At 46.4% G+C, this 14,732-nt stretch overlaps 1 protein-coding gene across 1 annotated transcript; it reads left to right on the forward strand.

Annotated features, from left to right (window-relative positions):
- The first annotated feature begins 794 nt into the window (after nt 1–794).
- Nucleotides 795–13,915, forward strand: LOC126195697 (pre-mRNA-splicing factor 38B-like). The gene is made up of 5 exons (XM_049934325.1): nt 795–1,531; nt 5,090–5,311; nt 7,744–7,839; nt 11,506–11,601; nt 13,816–13,915. Exons 1-5 carry the CDS (start codon nt 795–797, stop codon nt 13,913–13,915), a joined length of 1,251 nt encoding a protein of 416 aa, XP_049790282.1.
- The last annotated feature ends 817 nt before the right edge of the window (nt 13,916–14,732 follow it).

Here is a 14,732-nt window from a genome sequence, read left to right on the forward strand (position 1 = left end):
ATCTATAATCGACGTCAACAAATTCCTCTTCACCAAAAACGCTTTCCTTGCCATCGCCAGTCTACCTGTTTATATCTCCTCTATTTCGAGCATCCTCATTTACGTTGCTGCCCAAATAGCAAAACTTATATAATACTTCAAGTGTCTCATTTCCTAATTTAATTCTCTCAGCAGCAACTGATTTAATTCGGCTACATTCCATTATCCTCGTTTTGATTTTGTTGATGTTCACTTCATATCCACCTTTTAAGGCACTGTCCATTCTGTTCAGCTGTTCTTCCAAGTCGTTTGCTGTCTCTGATAGAATTACAATGTCATAGGCAAACCTCAAGTTTTTATTTCCTTTACTTTACTGTTTGTCCAATGCACAAATTGAATATCATTGGGGACAGGCAACAAACATGTTTCACTCCTTTCTCAATTATTGCTTCCCTTACGTGCCCATCCACTCTTATAATTCCACTCTAGTTTCTGTACAAATTGCAAATAGCCTTTCACTCCCTGTATGTAAATTTTGGGGAAAACGCAAATATGGGACAAACGCAAATATGAGACAAACGCATATGTGGGACAAACGGAAATATGGGACGATCGCAAATATGGGACAAACGCAAATATGGGAGAAGAGAAATTTTCGGACACAACTTGACTAAAAGAAGGAACGGTTGGTACCATGGGTATATGAGTAATGGGAGAAACGCAAATATGGGAGAAGAGAATTTTGTGGCAAATCTTCACTAGAAGAAGGTAATGCTTGCTACGATGGGTTCATGAGTATTGGGAAATACGCAAGTATGGGTAAAAAACCGCAACTATGGGACAAACGCAGCTGCGGCACCAACGCAGCTGCGGCACCAACGCAGCTGCGGCGCCAACGCAGCTGCGGCGCCAACGCAGCTGCGGCGCCAACGCAGCTGCGGCGCCAACGCAGCTGCGGCGCCAACGCAGCTGCGGCGCCAACGCAGCTGCGGCGCCAACGCAGCTGCGGCGCCAACGCAGCTGCGGCACCAACGCAGCTGCGGCACCAACGCAGCTGCGGCACCAACGCAGCTGCGGCACCAACGCAGCTGCGGCACCAACGCAGCTGCGGCACCAACGCAGCTGCGGCACCAACGCAGCTGCGGCACCAACGCAGCTGCGGCACCAACGCAGCTGCGGCACCAACGCAGCTGCGGCACCAACGCAGCTGCGGCACCAACGCAGCTGCGGCACCAAGGCAGCTGCGGCACCAAGGCAGCTGCGGCACCAAGGCAGCTGCGGCACCAACGCAGCTGCGGCACCAACGCAGCTGCGGCACCAACGCAGCTGCGGCACCAACGCAGCTGCGGCACCAACGCAGATGCGGCACCAACGCAGATGCGGCACCAACGCAGATGCGGCACCAACGCAGATGCGGCACCAACGCAGATGCGGCACCAACGCAGATGCGGCACCAACGCAGATGCGGCACCAACGCAGCTGCGGCACCAACGCAGCTGCGGCACCAACGCAGCTGCGGCACCAACGCAGATGCGGCACCAACGCAGATGCGGCACCAACGCAGATGCGGGACAAACGCAGATGCGGGACAAACGCAGATGCGGGACAAACGCAGATGCGGGACAAACGCAAATACGGGACAAACGCAAATACGGGACAAACGCAAATACGGGACAAACGCAAATACGGGACAAACGCAAATACGGGACAAACGCAAATACGGGACAAACGCAAATACGGGACAAACGCAAATACGGGACAAACGCAAATACGGGACAAACGCAAATACGGGACAAACGCAAATACGGGACAAACGCAAATACGGGACAAACGCATATATGGGAGTAGATAAATTTGGCGCACAACTTGATTTAAAAAAATTGGTTGTTAGCATACGTTCATGAGTAATGGAAAAACTCAAATATGGGAGAAGAGAATTTTTGGCACACCTTGACTGGAAGAAGGAAATGGTTGGTAGGATGGGTTCATGAGTAATGGCAAAAACGCAAATATGGGAAAAACGCAAATATGGGAAAAACGCAAATATCGATAAAACGCAAATATGGGGAAAACGCAAATATCGATAAAACGCAAATATGGGGAAAACGCAAATACCGGAAAAACGCAAATATGGGGAAAACGCAAATACCGGAAAAACGCAAATATGGGGAAAACGCAAATACCGGAAAAACGCAAATATGGGACAAACGCAAATATGGGACAAACGCATATATGGGACAAACGCATATATGGGACAAACGCATATATGGGACAAACGCATATATGGGACAAACGCATATATGGGACAAACGCATATATGGGACAAATGCATATATGGGACAAATGCATATATGGGACAAACGCATATATGGGACAAACGCAAATATGGGACAAACGCAAATATGGGACAAATGCATATATGGGACAAGAGAAAGTTTGGGACACAACTTGACTAAAAGAAGGAACGGTTGGTACCATGGGTTATGAGTAACGGGCGAAACGCATATATGGGAGAAGAGAATTTTGCATATATGGGAAAAAAGGCAAATATGGGAAAAAAGGCAAATATGGGAAAAAAGGCAAATATGGGAAAAAAGGCAAATATGGGAAAAAAGGCAAATATGGGAAAAAAGGCAAATATGGGAAAAAAGGCAAATATGGGAAAAAAGGCAAATATGGGAACAACGCAAGTGCGGCACAAAACGCAAGTGCGGCACAAAACGCAAGTGCAGCACAAAACGCAAGTGCGGCACAAAACGCAAGTGCGGCACAAAACGCAAGTGCGGCACAAAACGCAAGTGCGGCACAAAACGCAAGTGCGGCACAAAACGCAAGTGCGGCACAAAACGCAAGTGCGGCACAAAACGCAAGTGCGGCACAAAACGCAAGTGCGGCACAAAACGCAAGTGCGGCACAAAACGCAAGTGCGGCACAAAACGCAAGTGCGGCACAAAACGCATTGCGGCACAAAACGCAAGTGCGGCACAAAACGCAAGTGCGGCACAAAACGCAAGTGCGGCACAAAACGCAAATGCGGCACAAAACGCAAGTGCGGCACAAAACGCAAGTGCGGCACAAAACGCAAGTGCGGCACAAAACGCAAGTGCGGCACAAAACGCAAGTGCGGCACAAAACGCAAGTGCGGCACAAAACGCAAGTGCGGCACAAAACGCAAGTGCGGCACAAAACGCAAGTGCGGCACAAAACGCAAGTGCGGCACAAAACGCTACTGCGGGCAAAACGCTACTGCGGGCAAAACGCTACTGCGGGCAAAACGCTACTGCGGGCAAAACGCTGCAACGGGCAAAACGCTGCAACGGGAAAAACGCTACAACGGGACAGACGCAACAACGGGACAGACGCAACAACGGGACAGACGCAACAACGGGACAGACGCAACTGTGGGACAGACGCAACTGTGGGACAGACGCAACTGTGGGACAGACGCAACTGTGGGACAGACGCAACTGTGGGACAGACGAAAATGTGGGACAGACGCAACTGTGGGAGAGACGCAACTGTGGGACAGACGCAACTGTGGGACAGACGCAACTGTGGGACAGACGCAACTGTGGGACAGACGCAACTGTGGGACAGACGCAACTGTGGGACAGACGCAACTGTGGGACAGACGCAACTGTGGGACAGACGCAACTGTGGGACAGACGCAACTGTGGGACAGACGCAACTGTGGGACAGACGCAACTGTGGGACAGACGCAACTGTGGGACAGACGAAAATATGGGACAGACGAAAATATGGGACAGACGAAAATATGGGACAGACGAAAATATGGGACAGTCGAAAATATGGGACAGACGAAAATATGGGACAGATGCAAATATGGGACAAACGCAAATATGGGACAAACGCAAATATGGGACAAACGCAAATATGGGACAAACGCAAATATGGGACAAACGCAAATATGGGACATACGCAAATATGGGACATACGCAAATATGGGACAAACGCAAATATGGGACAAACGCAAATATGGGACAAACGCAAATATGGGACAAACGCAAATATGGGACAAACGAAATATGGGACAAACGCAAATATGGGACAAACGCAAATATGGGACAAACGCAAATATGGGACAAACGCAAATATGGGACAAACGCAAATATGGGACAAACGCAAATATGGGACAAACGCAAATATGGGACAAACGCAAATATGGGACAAACGCAAATATGGGAGTAGATAAATTTGGGGCACAACTTGATTGAAAGAAGGAATTGGTTGTTAGCATGAGTTCATGAGTAATGGAAAAATTCAAATATGGGAGAAGAGAATTTTTGGCACACATTGACTGGAAGAAGGAAATGGTTGGTAGGATGGGTTCATGAGTAATGGGAAAAACGCAAATATGGGAAAAACCCAAATATGGGAAAAACCCAAATATGGGAAAAACCCAAATATGGGAAAAACCCAAATATGGGAAAAACCCAAATATGGGAAAAACCCAAATATGGGAAAAACCCAAATATGGGAAAAACCCAAATATGGGAAAAACCCAAATATGGGACAGACGCAAATGTGGCAAAGCCGCAAATGTGGCAAAGCCGCAAATGTGGCAAAGCCGCAAATGTGGCAAAGCCGCAAATGTGGCAAAGCCGCAAATGTGGCAAAGCCGCAAATGTGGCAAAGCCGCAAATGTGGCAAAGACGCAAATGTGGCAAAGACGCAAATGTGGCAAAGACGCAAATGTGGCAAAGACGCAAATGTGGCAAAGACGCAAATGTGGCAAAGACGCAAATGTGGCAAAGACGCAAATGTGGCAAAGACGCAAATGTGGCAAAGACGCAAATGTGGCAAAGACGCAAATGTGGCAAAGACGCAAATGTGGGAAAAACGCAAATGTGGGAAAAACGAAAATGTGGGAAAAACGCAAATATGGGAAAAACGCAAGTATGGGAAAAACGCAAATATGGGAGTAGATAAATTTGGGGCACAACTTGATTAAAAGAAGGAATTGGTTGTTAGCATGAGTTGATGGGTAATGGAAAAACTCAAAGATGGGAGAAGAGAATTTTTGGCACAACTTTTAGGGAGGAAGGGAATGGTTGGTAGTATTGGTTCATGAGTAATGGAAAATCCGCAGGCGTGGGAAAGAGCGCAGGCGTGGGAAAGAGCGCAGGCGTGGGAAAGAGCGCAGGCGTGGGAAAGAGCGCAGGCGTGGGAAAGAGCGCAGGCGTGGGAAAGAGCGCAGGCGTGGGAAAGAGCGCAGGCGTGGGAAAGAGCGCAGGGGTGGGAAAGAGCGCAGGGGTGGGAAAGAGCGCAGGGGTGGGAAAAAGAGCGCAGGGGTGGGAAAAAAAGGGCAGAGGTGGGAAAAAAAGCGCAGAGATGGGGAAAAAAGCGCAGAGATGGGAAAAAAGCGCAGAGATGGGATAAAAAGCGCAGAGATGGGAAAAAAAGCGCAGAGATGGGAAAAAAAGCGCAGAGATGGGAAAAAAAGCGCAGAGATGGGAAAAAAAGCGCAGAGGTGGGAAAAAAAGTGCAGAGGTGGGAAAAAAAGCGCAGAGGTGGGAAAAAAAGCGCAGAGATGGGAAAAAAAGCGCAGAGATGGGAAAAAAAGCGCAGAGATGGGAAAAAAAGCGCAGAGATGGGAAAAAAAGCGCAGAGATGGGAAAAAAAGCGCAGAGATGGGAAAAAAAGCGCAGAGATGGGAAAAAAAGCGCAGAGATGGGAAAAAAAGCGCAGAGATGGGAAAAAAAGCGCAGAGATGGGAAAAAAGGGGCAGAGATGGGAAAAAAGGGGCAGAGATGGGAAAAAAGGGGCAGAGATGGGAAAAAAGGGGCTGAGATGGGAAAAAAAGCGCAGAGATGGGAAAAAAAGCGCAGAGATGGGAAAAAAAGCGCAGAGATGGGAAAAAAGCGCAGAGATGGGAAAAAAAGCGCAGAGATGGGAAAAAAAGCGCAGAGATGGGAAAAAAAGCGCAGAGATGGGAAAAAAAGCGCAGCGATGGGAAAAAAAGCGCAGAGATGGGAAAAAAAGCGCAGAGATGGGAAAAAAAGCGCAGAGATGGGAAAAAAGGCGCAGAGATGGGAAAAAAAGCGCAGAGATGGGAAAAAAGCGCAGAGATGGGAAAAAAGCGCAATTATCGGAAAAAAGCGCAATTATGGGAAAAAAGCGCAAATATGGGAAAAAAGCGCAATTATGGGAAAAAAGGCAATTAAGGGAAAGAGGCAATTAAGGGAAAAAGGCAATTAAGGGAAAAAGGCAATTAAGGGAAAAAGGCAATTAAGGGAAAAAGGCAATTAACGGAAAAAGGCAATTATGGGAAAAACGCAGTTATGGGAAAAAGGTAATTATGGGAAAAACGCAAATATGGGAAAAACGCAAATATAGAAAAAAAGCAAATATGGAAATAACGCAATTATGGAAAAAACGCAATTATGGAAAAAACGCAATTATGGAAAAAACGCAATTATGGAAAAAACGCAAATATAAAAAAACGCAAACATGGGAAAAACGCAAATATGGGAAAAACGCAAATATGGGAAAAACGCAAATATGGGAAAAACGCAAATATGGGAAAAACGCAAATATGGGAAAAACGCAAATATGGGAAAAACGCAAATATGGGACAAACGCAAATATGGGACAAACGCAAATATGGGACAAACGCAAATATGGGACAAACGCAAATATGGGACAAATGCAAATATGGGACAAACGCAAATATGGGACAAACGCAAATATGGGACAAACGCAAATATGGGACAAACGCAAATATGGGACAAACGCAAATATGGGACAAACGCAAATATGGGAAAAACGCAAATATGGGACAAACGCAAATATGGGACAAACGCAAATATGGGACAAACGCAAATATGGGACAAACGCAAATATGGGACATACGCAAATATGGGACAAACGCAAATATGGGACAAACGCAAATATGGGAGTAGATAAATTTGGGGCACAACTTGATTGAAAGAAGGAATTGGTTGTTAGCATGAGTTCATGAGTAATGGAAAAATTCAAATATGGAAGAAGAGAATTTTTGGCACACATTGACTGGAAGAAGGAAATGGTTGGTAGGATGGGTTCATGAGTAATGGGAAAAACGCAAATATGGGAAAAACCCAAATATGGGAAAAACCCAAATATGGGAAAAACCCAAATATGGGAAAAACCCAAATATGGGAAAAACCCAAATATGGGAAAAACCCAAATATGGGAAAAACCCAAATATGGGACAGACGCAAATGTGGCAAAGCCGCAAATGTGGCAAAGCCGCAAATGTGGCAAAGCCGCAAATGTGGCAAAGCCGCAAATGTGGCAAAGCCGCAAATGTGGCAAAGCCGCAAAGCCGCAAATGTGGCAAAGACGCAAATGTGGCAAAGACGCAAATGTGGCAAAGACGCAAATGTGGCAAAGACGCAAATGTGGCAAAGACGCAAATGTGGCAAAGACGCAAATGTGGCAAAGACGCAAATGTGGCAAAGACGCAAATGTGGCAAAGACGCAAATGTGGCAAAGACGCAAATGTGGGAAAAACGCAAATGTGGGACAAACGAAAATGTGGGAAAAACGCAAATATGGGAAAAACGCAAGTATGGGAAAAACGCAAATATGGGAGTAGATAAATTTGGGGCACAACTTGATTAAAAGAAGGAATTGGTTGTTAGCATGAGTTGATGGGTAATGGAAAAACTCAAATATGGGAGAAGAGAATTTTTGGCACAACTTTTAGGGAGGAAGGGAATGGTTGGTAGTATTGGTTCATGAGTAATGGAAAATCCGCAGGCGTGGGAAAGAGCGCAGGCGTGGGAAAGAGCGCAGGCGTGGGAAAGAGCGCAGGCGTGGGAAAGAGCGCAGGCGTGGGAAAGAGCGCAGGCGTGGGTAAGAGCGCAGGGGTGGGAAAGAGCGCAGGGGTGGGAAAGAGCGCAGGGGTGGGAAAGAGCGCAGGGGTGGGAAAGAGCGCGGGGGTGGGAAAGAGCGCAGGGGTGGGAAAGAGCGCAGGGGTGGGAAAGAGCGCAGGGGTGGGAAAAAGAGCGCAGGGGTGGGAAAAAGAGCGCAGGGGTGGGAAAAAGAGCGCAGGGGTGGGAAAAAAAGGGCAGAGGTGGGAAAAAAAGCGCAGAGATGGGAAAAAAAGCGCAGAGATGGGAAAAAAAGCGCAGAGATGGGATAAAAAGCGCAGAGATGGGAAAAAAAGCGCAGAGATGGGAAAAAAAGCGCAGAGATGGGAAAAAAAGCGCAGAGATGGGAAAAAAAGCGCAGAGATGGGAAAAAAGCGCAGAGATGGGAAAAAAGCGCAGAGATGGGAAAAAAAGCGCAGAGATGGGAAAAAAAGCGCAGAGATGGGAAAAAAAGCGCAGAGATGGGAAAAAAAGCGCAGAGATGGGAAAAAAGGGGCAGAGATGGGAAAAAAGGGGCAGAGATGGGAAAAAAGGGGCAGAGATGGGAAAAAAAGCGCAGAGATGGGAAAAAAAGCGCAGAGATGGGAAAAAAAGCGCAGAGATGGGAAAAAAAGCGCAGAGATGGGAAAAAAGCGCAGAGATGGGAAAAAAAGCGCAGAGATGGGAAAAAAAGCGCAGAGATGGGAAAAAAAGCGCAGAGATGGGAAAAAAAGCGCAGAGATGGGAAAAAAAGCGCAGAGATGGGAAAAAAAGCGCAGAGATGGGAAAAAAAGCGCAGAGATGGGAAAAAAAGCGCAGAGATGGGAAAAAAAGCGCAGAGATGGGAAAAAAAGCGCAGAGATGGGAAAAAAAGCGCAGAGATGGGAAAAAAAGCGCAGAGATGGGAAAAAAGCGCAGAGATGGGAAAAAAAGCGCAGAGATGGGAAAAAAAGCGCAGAGATGGGAAAAAAAGCGCAGAGATGGGAAAAAAGCGCAGAGATGGGAAAAAAGCGCAGAGATGGGAAAAAAGCGCAGAGATGGGAAAAAAGCGCAGAGATGGGAAAAAAGCGCAGAGATGGGAAAAAAGCGCAATTATGCGAAAAAAGCGCAATTATGGGAAAAAAGCGCAATTATGGGAAAAAAGCGCAATTATGGGAAAAAAGCGCAATTATGGGAAAAAAGCGCAATTATGGGAAAAAAGCGCAATTATGGGAAAAAAGGCAATTAAGGGAAAAAGGGCAATTAAGGGAAAAAGGCAATTAAGGGAAAAGGCAATTAAGGGAAAAAGGCAATTAAGGGAAAAAGGCAATTAAGGGAAAAAGGCAATTATGGGAAAAACGCAGTTATGGGAAAAAGGTAATTATGGGAAAAACGCAAATATGGGAAAAACGCAAATATAGAAAAAAAGCAAATATGGAAATAACGCAATTATGGAAAAAACGCAAATATGGGAAAAACGCAAATATGGGAAAAACGCAAATATGGGAAAAACGCAAATATGGGAAAAACGCAAATATGGGAAAAACGCAAATATGGGAAAAACGCAAATATGGGAAAAACGCAAATATGGGAAAAACGCAAATATGGGAAAAACCCAAATATGGGACAGACGCAAATGTGGCAAAGCCGCAAATGTGGCAAAGCCGCAAATGTGGCAAAGCCGCAAATGTGGCAAAGCCGCAAATGTGGCAAAGCCGCAAATGTGGCAAAGCCGCAAATGTGGCAAAGCCGCAAATGTGGCAAAGACGCAAATGTGGCAAAGACGCAAATGTGGCAAAGACGCAAATGTGGCAAAGACACAAATGTGGCAAAGACGCAAATGTGGCAAAGACGCAAATGTGGCAAAGACGCAAATGTGGCAAAGACGCAAATGTGGCAAAGACGCAAATGTGGCAAAGACGCAAATGTGGCAAAGACGCAAATGTGGCAAAGACGCAAATGTGGCAAAGACGCAAATGTGGGAAAAACGCAAATGTGGGAAAAACGAAAATGTGGGAAAAACGCAAATATGGGAAAAACGCAAGTATGGGAAAAACGCAAATATGGGAGTAGATAAATTTGGGGCACAACTTGATTAAAAGAAGGAATTGGTTGTTAGCATGAGTTGATGGGTAATGGAAAAACTCAAATATGGGAGAAGAGAATTTTTGGCACAACTTTTAGGGAGGAAGGGAATGGTTGGTAGTATTGGTTCATGAGTAATGGAAAATCCGCAGGCGTGGGAAAGAGCGCAGGCGTGGGAAAGAGCGCAGGCGTGGGAAAGAGCGCAGGCGTGGGAAAGAGCGCAGGCGTGGGTAAGAGCGCAGGGGTGGGAAAGAGCGCAGGGGTGGGAAAGAGCGCAGGGGTGGGAAAGAGCGCAGGGGTGGGAAAGAGCGCAGGGGTGGGAAAGAGCGCAGGGGTGGGAAAGAGCGCAGGGGTGGGAAAGAGTGCAGGGGTGGGAAAGAGCGCAGGGGTGGGAAAAAGAGCGCAGGGGTGGGAAAAAGAGCGCAGGGGTGGGAAAAAGAGCGCAGGGGTGGGAAAAAAAGCGCAGAGGTGGGAAAAAAAGCGCAGAGATGGGAAAAAAAGCGCAGAGATGGGAAAAAAAGCGCAGAGATGGGAAAAAAAGCGCAGAGATGGGAAAAAAAGCGCAGAGATGGGAAAAAAGCGCAGAGATGGGAAAAAAGCGCAGAGATGGGAAAAAAAGCGCAGAGATGGGAAAAAAAGCGCAGAGATGGGAAAAAAAGCGCAGAGATGGGAAAAAAGCGCAGAGATGGGAAAAAAAGCGCAGAGATGGGAAAAAAAGCGCAGAGATGGGAAAAAAAGCGCAGAGATGGGAAAAAAAGCGCAGAGATGGGAAAAAAAGCGCAGGGATGGGAAAAAAAGCGCAGAGATGGGAAAAAAGCGCAGAGATGGGAAAAAAAGCGCAGAGATGGGAAAAAAGCGCAGAGATGGGAAAAAAGCGCAGAGATGGGAAAAAAGCGCAGAGATGGGAAAAAAGCGCAGAGATGGGAAAAAAGCGCAGAGATGGGAAAAAAGCGCAGAGATGGGAAAAAAGCGCAATTATGCGAAAAAAGCGCAATTATGGGAAAAAAGCGCAATTATGGGAAAAAAGCGCAATTATGGGAAAAAAGCGCAATTATGGGAAAAAAGCGCAATTATGGGAAAAAAGCGCAATTATGGGAAAAAAGGCAACTAAGGGAAAAAGGGCAATTAAGGGAAAAAGGCAATTAAGGGAAAAGGCAATTAAGGGAAAAAGGCAATTAAGGGAAAAAGGCAATTAAGGGAAAAAGGCAATTATGGGAAAAACGCAGTTATGGGAAAAAGGTAATTATGGGAAAAACGCAAATATGGGAAAAACGCAAATATAGAAAAAAAGCAAATATGGAAATAACGCAATTATGGAAAAAACGCAAATATGGGAAAAACGCAAATATGGGAAAAACGCAAATATGGGAAAAACGCAAATATGGGAAAAACGCAAATATGGGAAAAACGCAAATATGGGAAAAACGCAAATATGGGAGTAGATAAATTTGGGGCACAACTTGATTAAAAGAAGGAATTGGTTGTTAGCATGAGTTGATGGGTAATGGAAAAACTCAAATATGGGAGAAGAGAATTTTTGGCACAACTTTTAGGGAGGAAGGGAATGGTTGGTAGTATTGGTTCATGAGTAATGGAAAATCCGCAGGCGTGGGAAAGAGCGCAGGCGTGGGAAAGAGCGCAGGCGTGGGAAAGAGCGCAGGCGTGGGAAAGAGCGCAGGCGTGGGAAAGAGCGCAGGCGTGGGTAAGAGCGCAGGGGTGGGAAAGAGCGCAGGGGTGGGAAAGAGCGCAGGGGTGGGAAAGAGCGCAGGGGTGGGAAAGAGCGCAGGGGTGGGAAAGAGCGCAGGGGTGGGAAAGAGCGCAGGGGTGGGAAAGAGCGCAGGGGTGGGAAAAAGAGCGCAGGGGTGGGAAAAAGAGCGCAGGGGTGGGAAAAAGAGCGCAGGGGTGGGAAAAAAAGGGCAGAGGTGGGAAAAAAAGCGCAGAGATGGGAAAAAAAGCGCAGAGATGGGAAAAAAAGCGCAGAGATGGGATAAAAAGCGCAGAGATGGGAAAAAAAGCGCAGAGATGGGAAAAAAAGCGCAGAGATGGGAAAAAAAGCGCAGAGATGGGAAAAAAAGCGCAGAGATGGGAAAAAAGCGCAGAGATGGGAAAAAAGCGCAGAGATGGGAAAAAAAGCGCAGAGATGGGAAAAAAAGCGCAGAGATGGGAAAAAAAGCGCAGAGATGGGAAAAAAAGCGCAGAGATGGGAAAAAAGGGGCAGAGATGGGAAAAAAGGGGCAGAGATGGGAAAAAAGGGGCAGAGATGGGAAAAAAAGCGCAGAGATGGGAAAAAAAGCGCAGAGATGGGAAAAAAAGCGCAGAGATGGGAAAAAAAGCGCAGAGATGGGAAAAAAGCGCAGAGATGGGAAAAAAAGCGCAGAGATGGGAAAAAAAGCGCAGAGATGGGAAAAAAAGCGCATAGATGGGAAAAAAAGCGCAGAGATGGGAAAAAAAGCGCAGAGATGGGAAAAAAAGCGCAGAGATGGGAAAAAAAGCGCAGAGATGGGAAAAAAAGCGCAGAGATGGGAAAAAAAGCGCAGAGATGGGAAAAAAAGCGCAGAGATGGGAAAAAAAGCGCAGAGATGGGAAAAAAGCGCAGAGATGGGAAAAAAAGCGCAGAGATGGGAAAAAAAGCGCAGAGATGGGAAAAAAAGCGCAGAGATGGGAAAAAAAGCGCAGAGATGGGAAAAAAGCGCAGAGATGGGAAAAAAGCGCAGAGATGGGAAAAAAGCGCAGAGATGGGAATAAAGCGCAGAGATGGGAAAAAAGCGCAGAGATGGGAAAAAAGCGCAGAGATGGGAAAAAAGCGCAATTATGCGAAAAAAGCGCAATTATGGGAAAAAAGCGCAATTATGGGAAAAAAGCGCAATTATGGGAAAAAAGCGCAATTATGGGAAAAAAGCGCAATTATGGGAAAAAAGCGCAATTATGGATAAAAAGGCAATTAAGGGAAAAAGGGCAATTAAGGGAAAAAGGCAATTAAGGGAAAAGGCAATTAAGGGAAAAAGGCAATTAAGGGAAAAAGGCAATTAAGGGAAAAAGGCAATTATGGGAAAAACGCAGTTATGGGAAAAAGGTAATTATGGGAAAAACGCAAATATGGGAAAAACGCAAATATAGAAAAAAAGCAAATATGGAAATAACGCAATTATGGAAAAAACGCAAATATGGGAAAAACGCAAATATGGGAAAAACGCAAATATGGGAAAAACGCAAATATGGGAAAAACGCAAATATGGGAAAAACGCAAATATGGGAAAAACGCAAATATGGGAAAAACGCAAATATGGGAAAAACGCAAATATGGGAAAAACGCAAATATGGGAAAAACGCAAATATGGGAAAAACCCAAATATGGGACAGACGCAAATGTGGCAAAGCCGCAAATGTGGCAAAGCCGCAAATGTGGCAAAGCCGCAAATGTGGCAAAGCCGCAAATGTGGCAAAGCCGCAAATGTGGCAAAGCCGCAAATGTGGCAAAGCCGCAAATGTGGCAAAGACGCAAATGTGGCAAAGACGCAAATGTGGCAAAGACGCAAATGTGGCAAAGACGCAAATGTGGCAAAGACGCAAATGTGGCAAAGACGCAAATGTGGCAAAGACGCAAATGTGGCAAAGACGCAAATGTGGCAAAGACGCAAATGTGGCAAAGACGCAAATGTGGGAAAAACGCAAATGTGGGAAAAACGAAAATGTGGGAAAAACGCAAATATGGGAAAAACGCAAGTATGGGAAAAACGCAAATATGGGAGTAGATAAATTTGGGGCACAACTTGATTAAAAGAAGGAATTGGTTGTTAGCATGAGTTGATGGGTAATGGAAAAACTCAAATATGGGAGAAGAGAATTTTTGGCACAACTTTTAGGGAGGAAGGGAATGGTTGGTAGTATTGGTTCATGAGTAATGGAAAATCCGCAGGCGTGGGAAAGAGCGCAGGCGTGGGAAAGAGCGCAGGCGTGGGAAAGAGCGCAGGCGTGGGAAAGAGCGCAGGCGTGGGAAAGAGCGCAGGCGTGGGTAAGAGCGCAGGGGTGGGAAAGAGCGCAGGGGTGGGAAAGAGCGCAGGGGTGGGAAAGAGCGCAGGGGTGGGAAAGAGCGCAGGGGTGGGAAAGAGTGCAGGGGTGGGAAAGAGCGCAGGGGTGGGAAAGAGTGCAGGGGTGGGAAAGAGCGCAGGGGTGGGAAAAAGAGCGCAGGGGTGGGAAAAAGAGCGCAGGGGTGGGAAAAAGAGCGCAGGGGTGGGAAGAAAAGCGCAGAGGTGGGAAAAAAAGCGCAGAGATGGGAAAAAAAGCGCAGAGATGGGAAAAAAAGCGCAGAGATGGGAAAAAAAGCGCAGAGATGGGAAAAAAAGCGCAGAGATGGGAAAAAAGCGCAGAGATGGGAAAAAAGCGCAGAGATGGGAAAAAAAGCGCAGAGATGGGAAAAAAAGCGCAGAGATGGGAAAAAAAGCGCAGAGATGGGAAAAAAAGCGCAGAGATGGGAAAAAAAGCGCAGAGATGGGAAAAAAAGCGCAGAGATGGGAAAAAAAGCGCAGAGATGGGAAAAAAAGCGCAGAGATGGGAAAAAAAGCGCAGAGATGGGAAAAAAAGCGCAGAGATGGGAAAAAAAGCGCAGAGATGGGAAAAAAGCGCAGAGATGGGAAAAAAAGCGCAGAGATGGGAAAAAAGCGCAGAGATGGGAAAAAAGCGCAGAGATGGGAAAAAAGCGCAGAGATGGGAAAAAAGCGCAGAGATGGGAAAAAAGCGCAGAGATGGGAAAAAAGCGCAGAGATGGGAAAAAAGCGCAATTATGCGAAAAAAGCGCAATTATGGGAAAAAAGCGCAATTATGGGAAAAAAGCGC

The sequence above is a fragment of the Schistocerca nitens genome, chromosome 7 (assembly GCF_023898315.1).
Source record: "Schistocerca nitens isolate TAMUIC-IGC-003100 chromosome 7, iqSchNite1.1, whole genome shotgun sequence".
In the NCBI taxonomy this organism is placed as follows: Eukaryota; Metazoa; Arthropoda; class Insecta; order Orthoptera; family Acrididae; genus Schistocerca; species Schistocerca nitens.

Coding starts and splice junctions, on each gene's coding strand:
- LOC126195697 (XM_049934325.1), top strand. CDS start 795: ATGGGTAAAAAACCGCAACTATGGGACAAACGCAGCTGCGGCACCAAC. Junction 1,532..5,089: donor GCGGCACCAACGCAGATGCG/GCACCAACGCAG, acceptor GAAAATCCGCAG/GCGTGGGAAAGAGCGCAGGC. Junction 5,312..7,743: donor GTGGGAAAAAAAGGGCAGAG/GTGGGAAAAAAA, acceptor GAAAATCCGCAG/GCGTGGGAAAGAGCGCAGGC.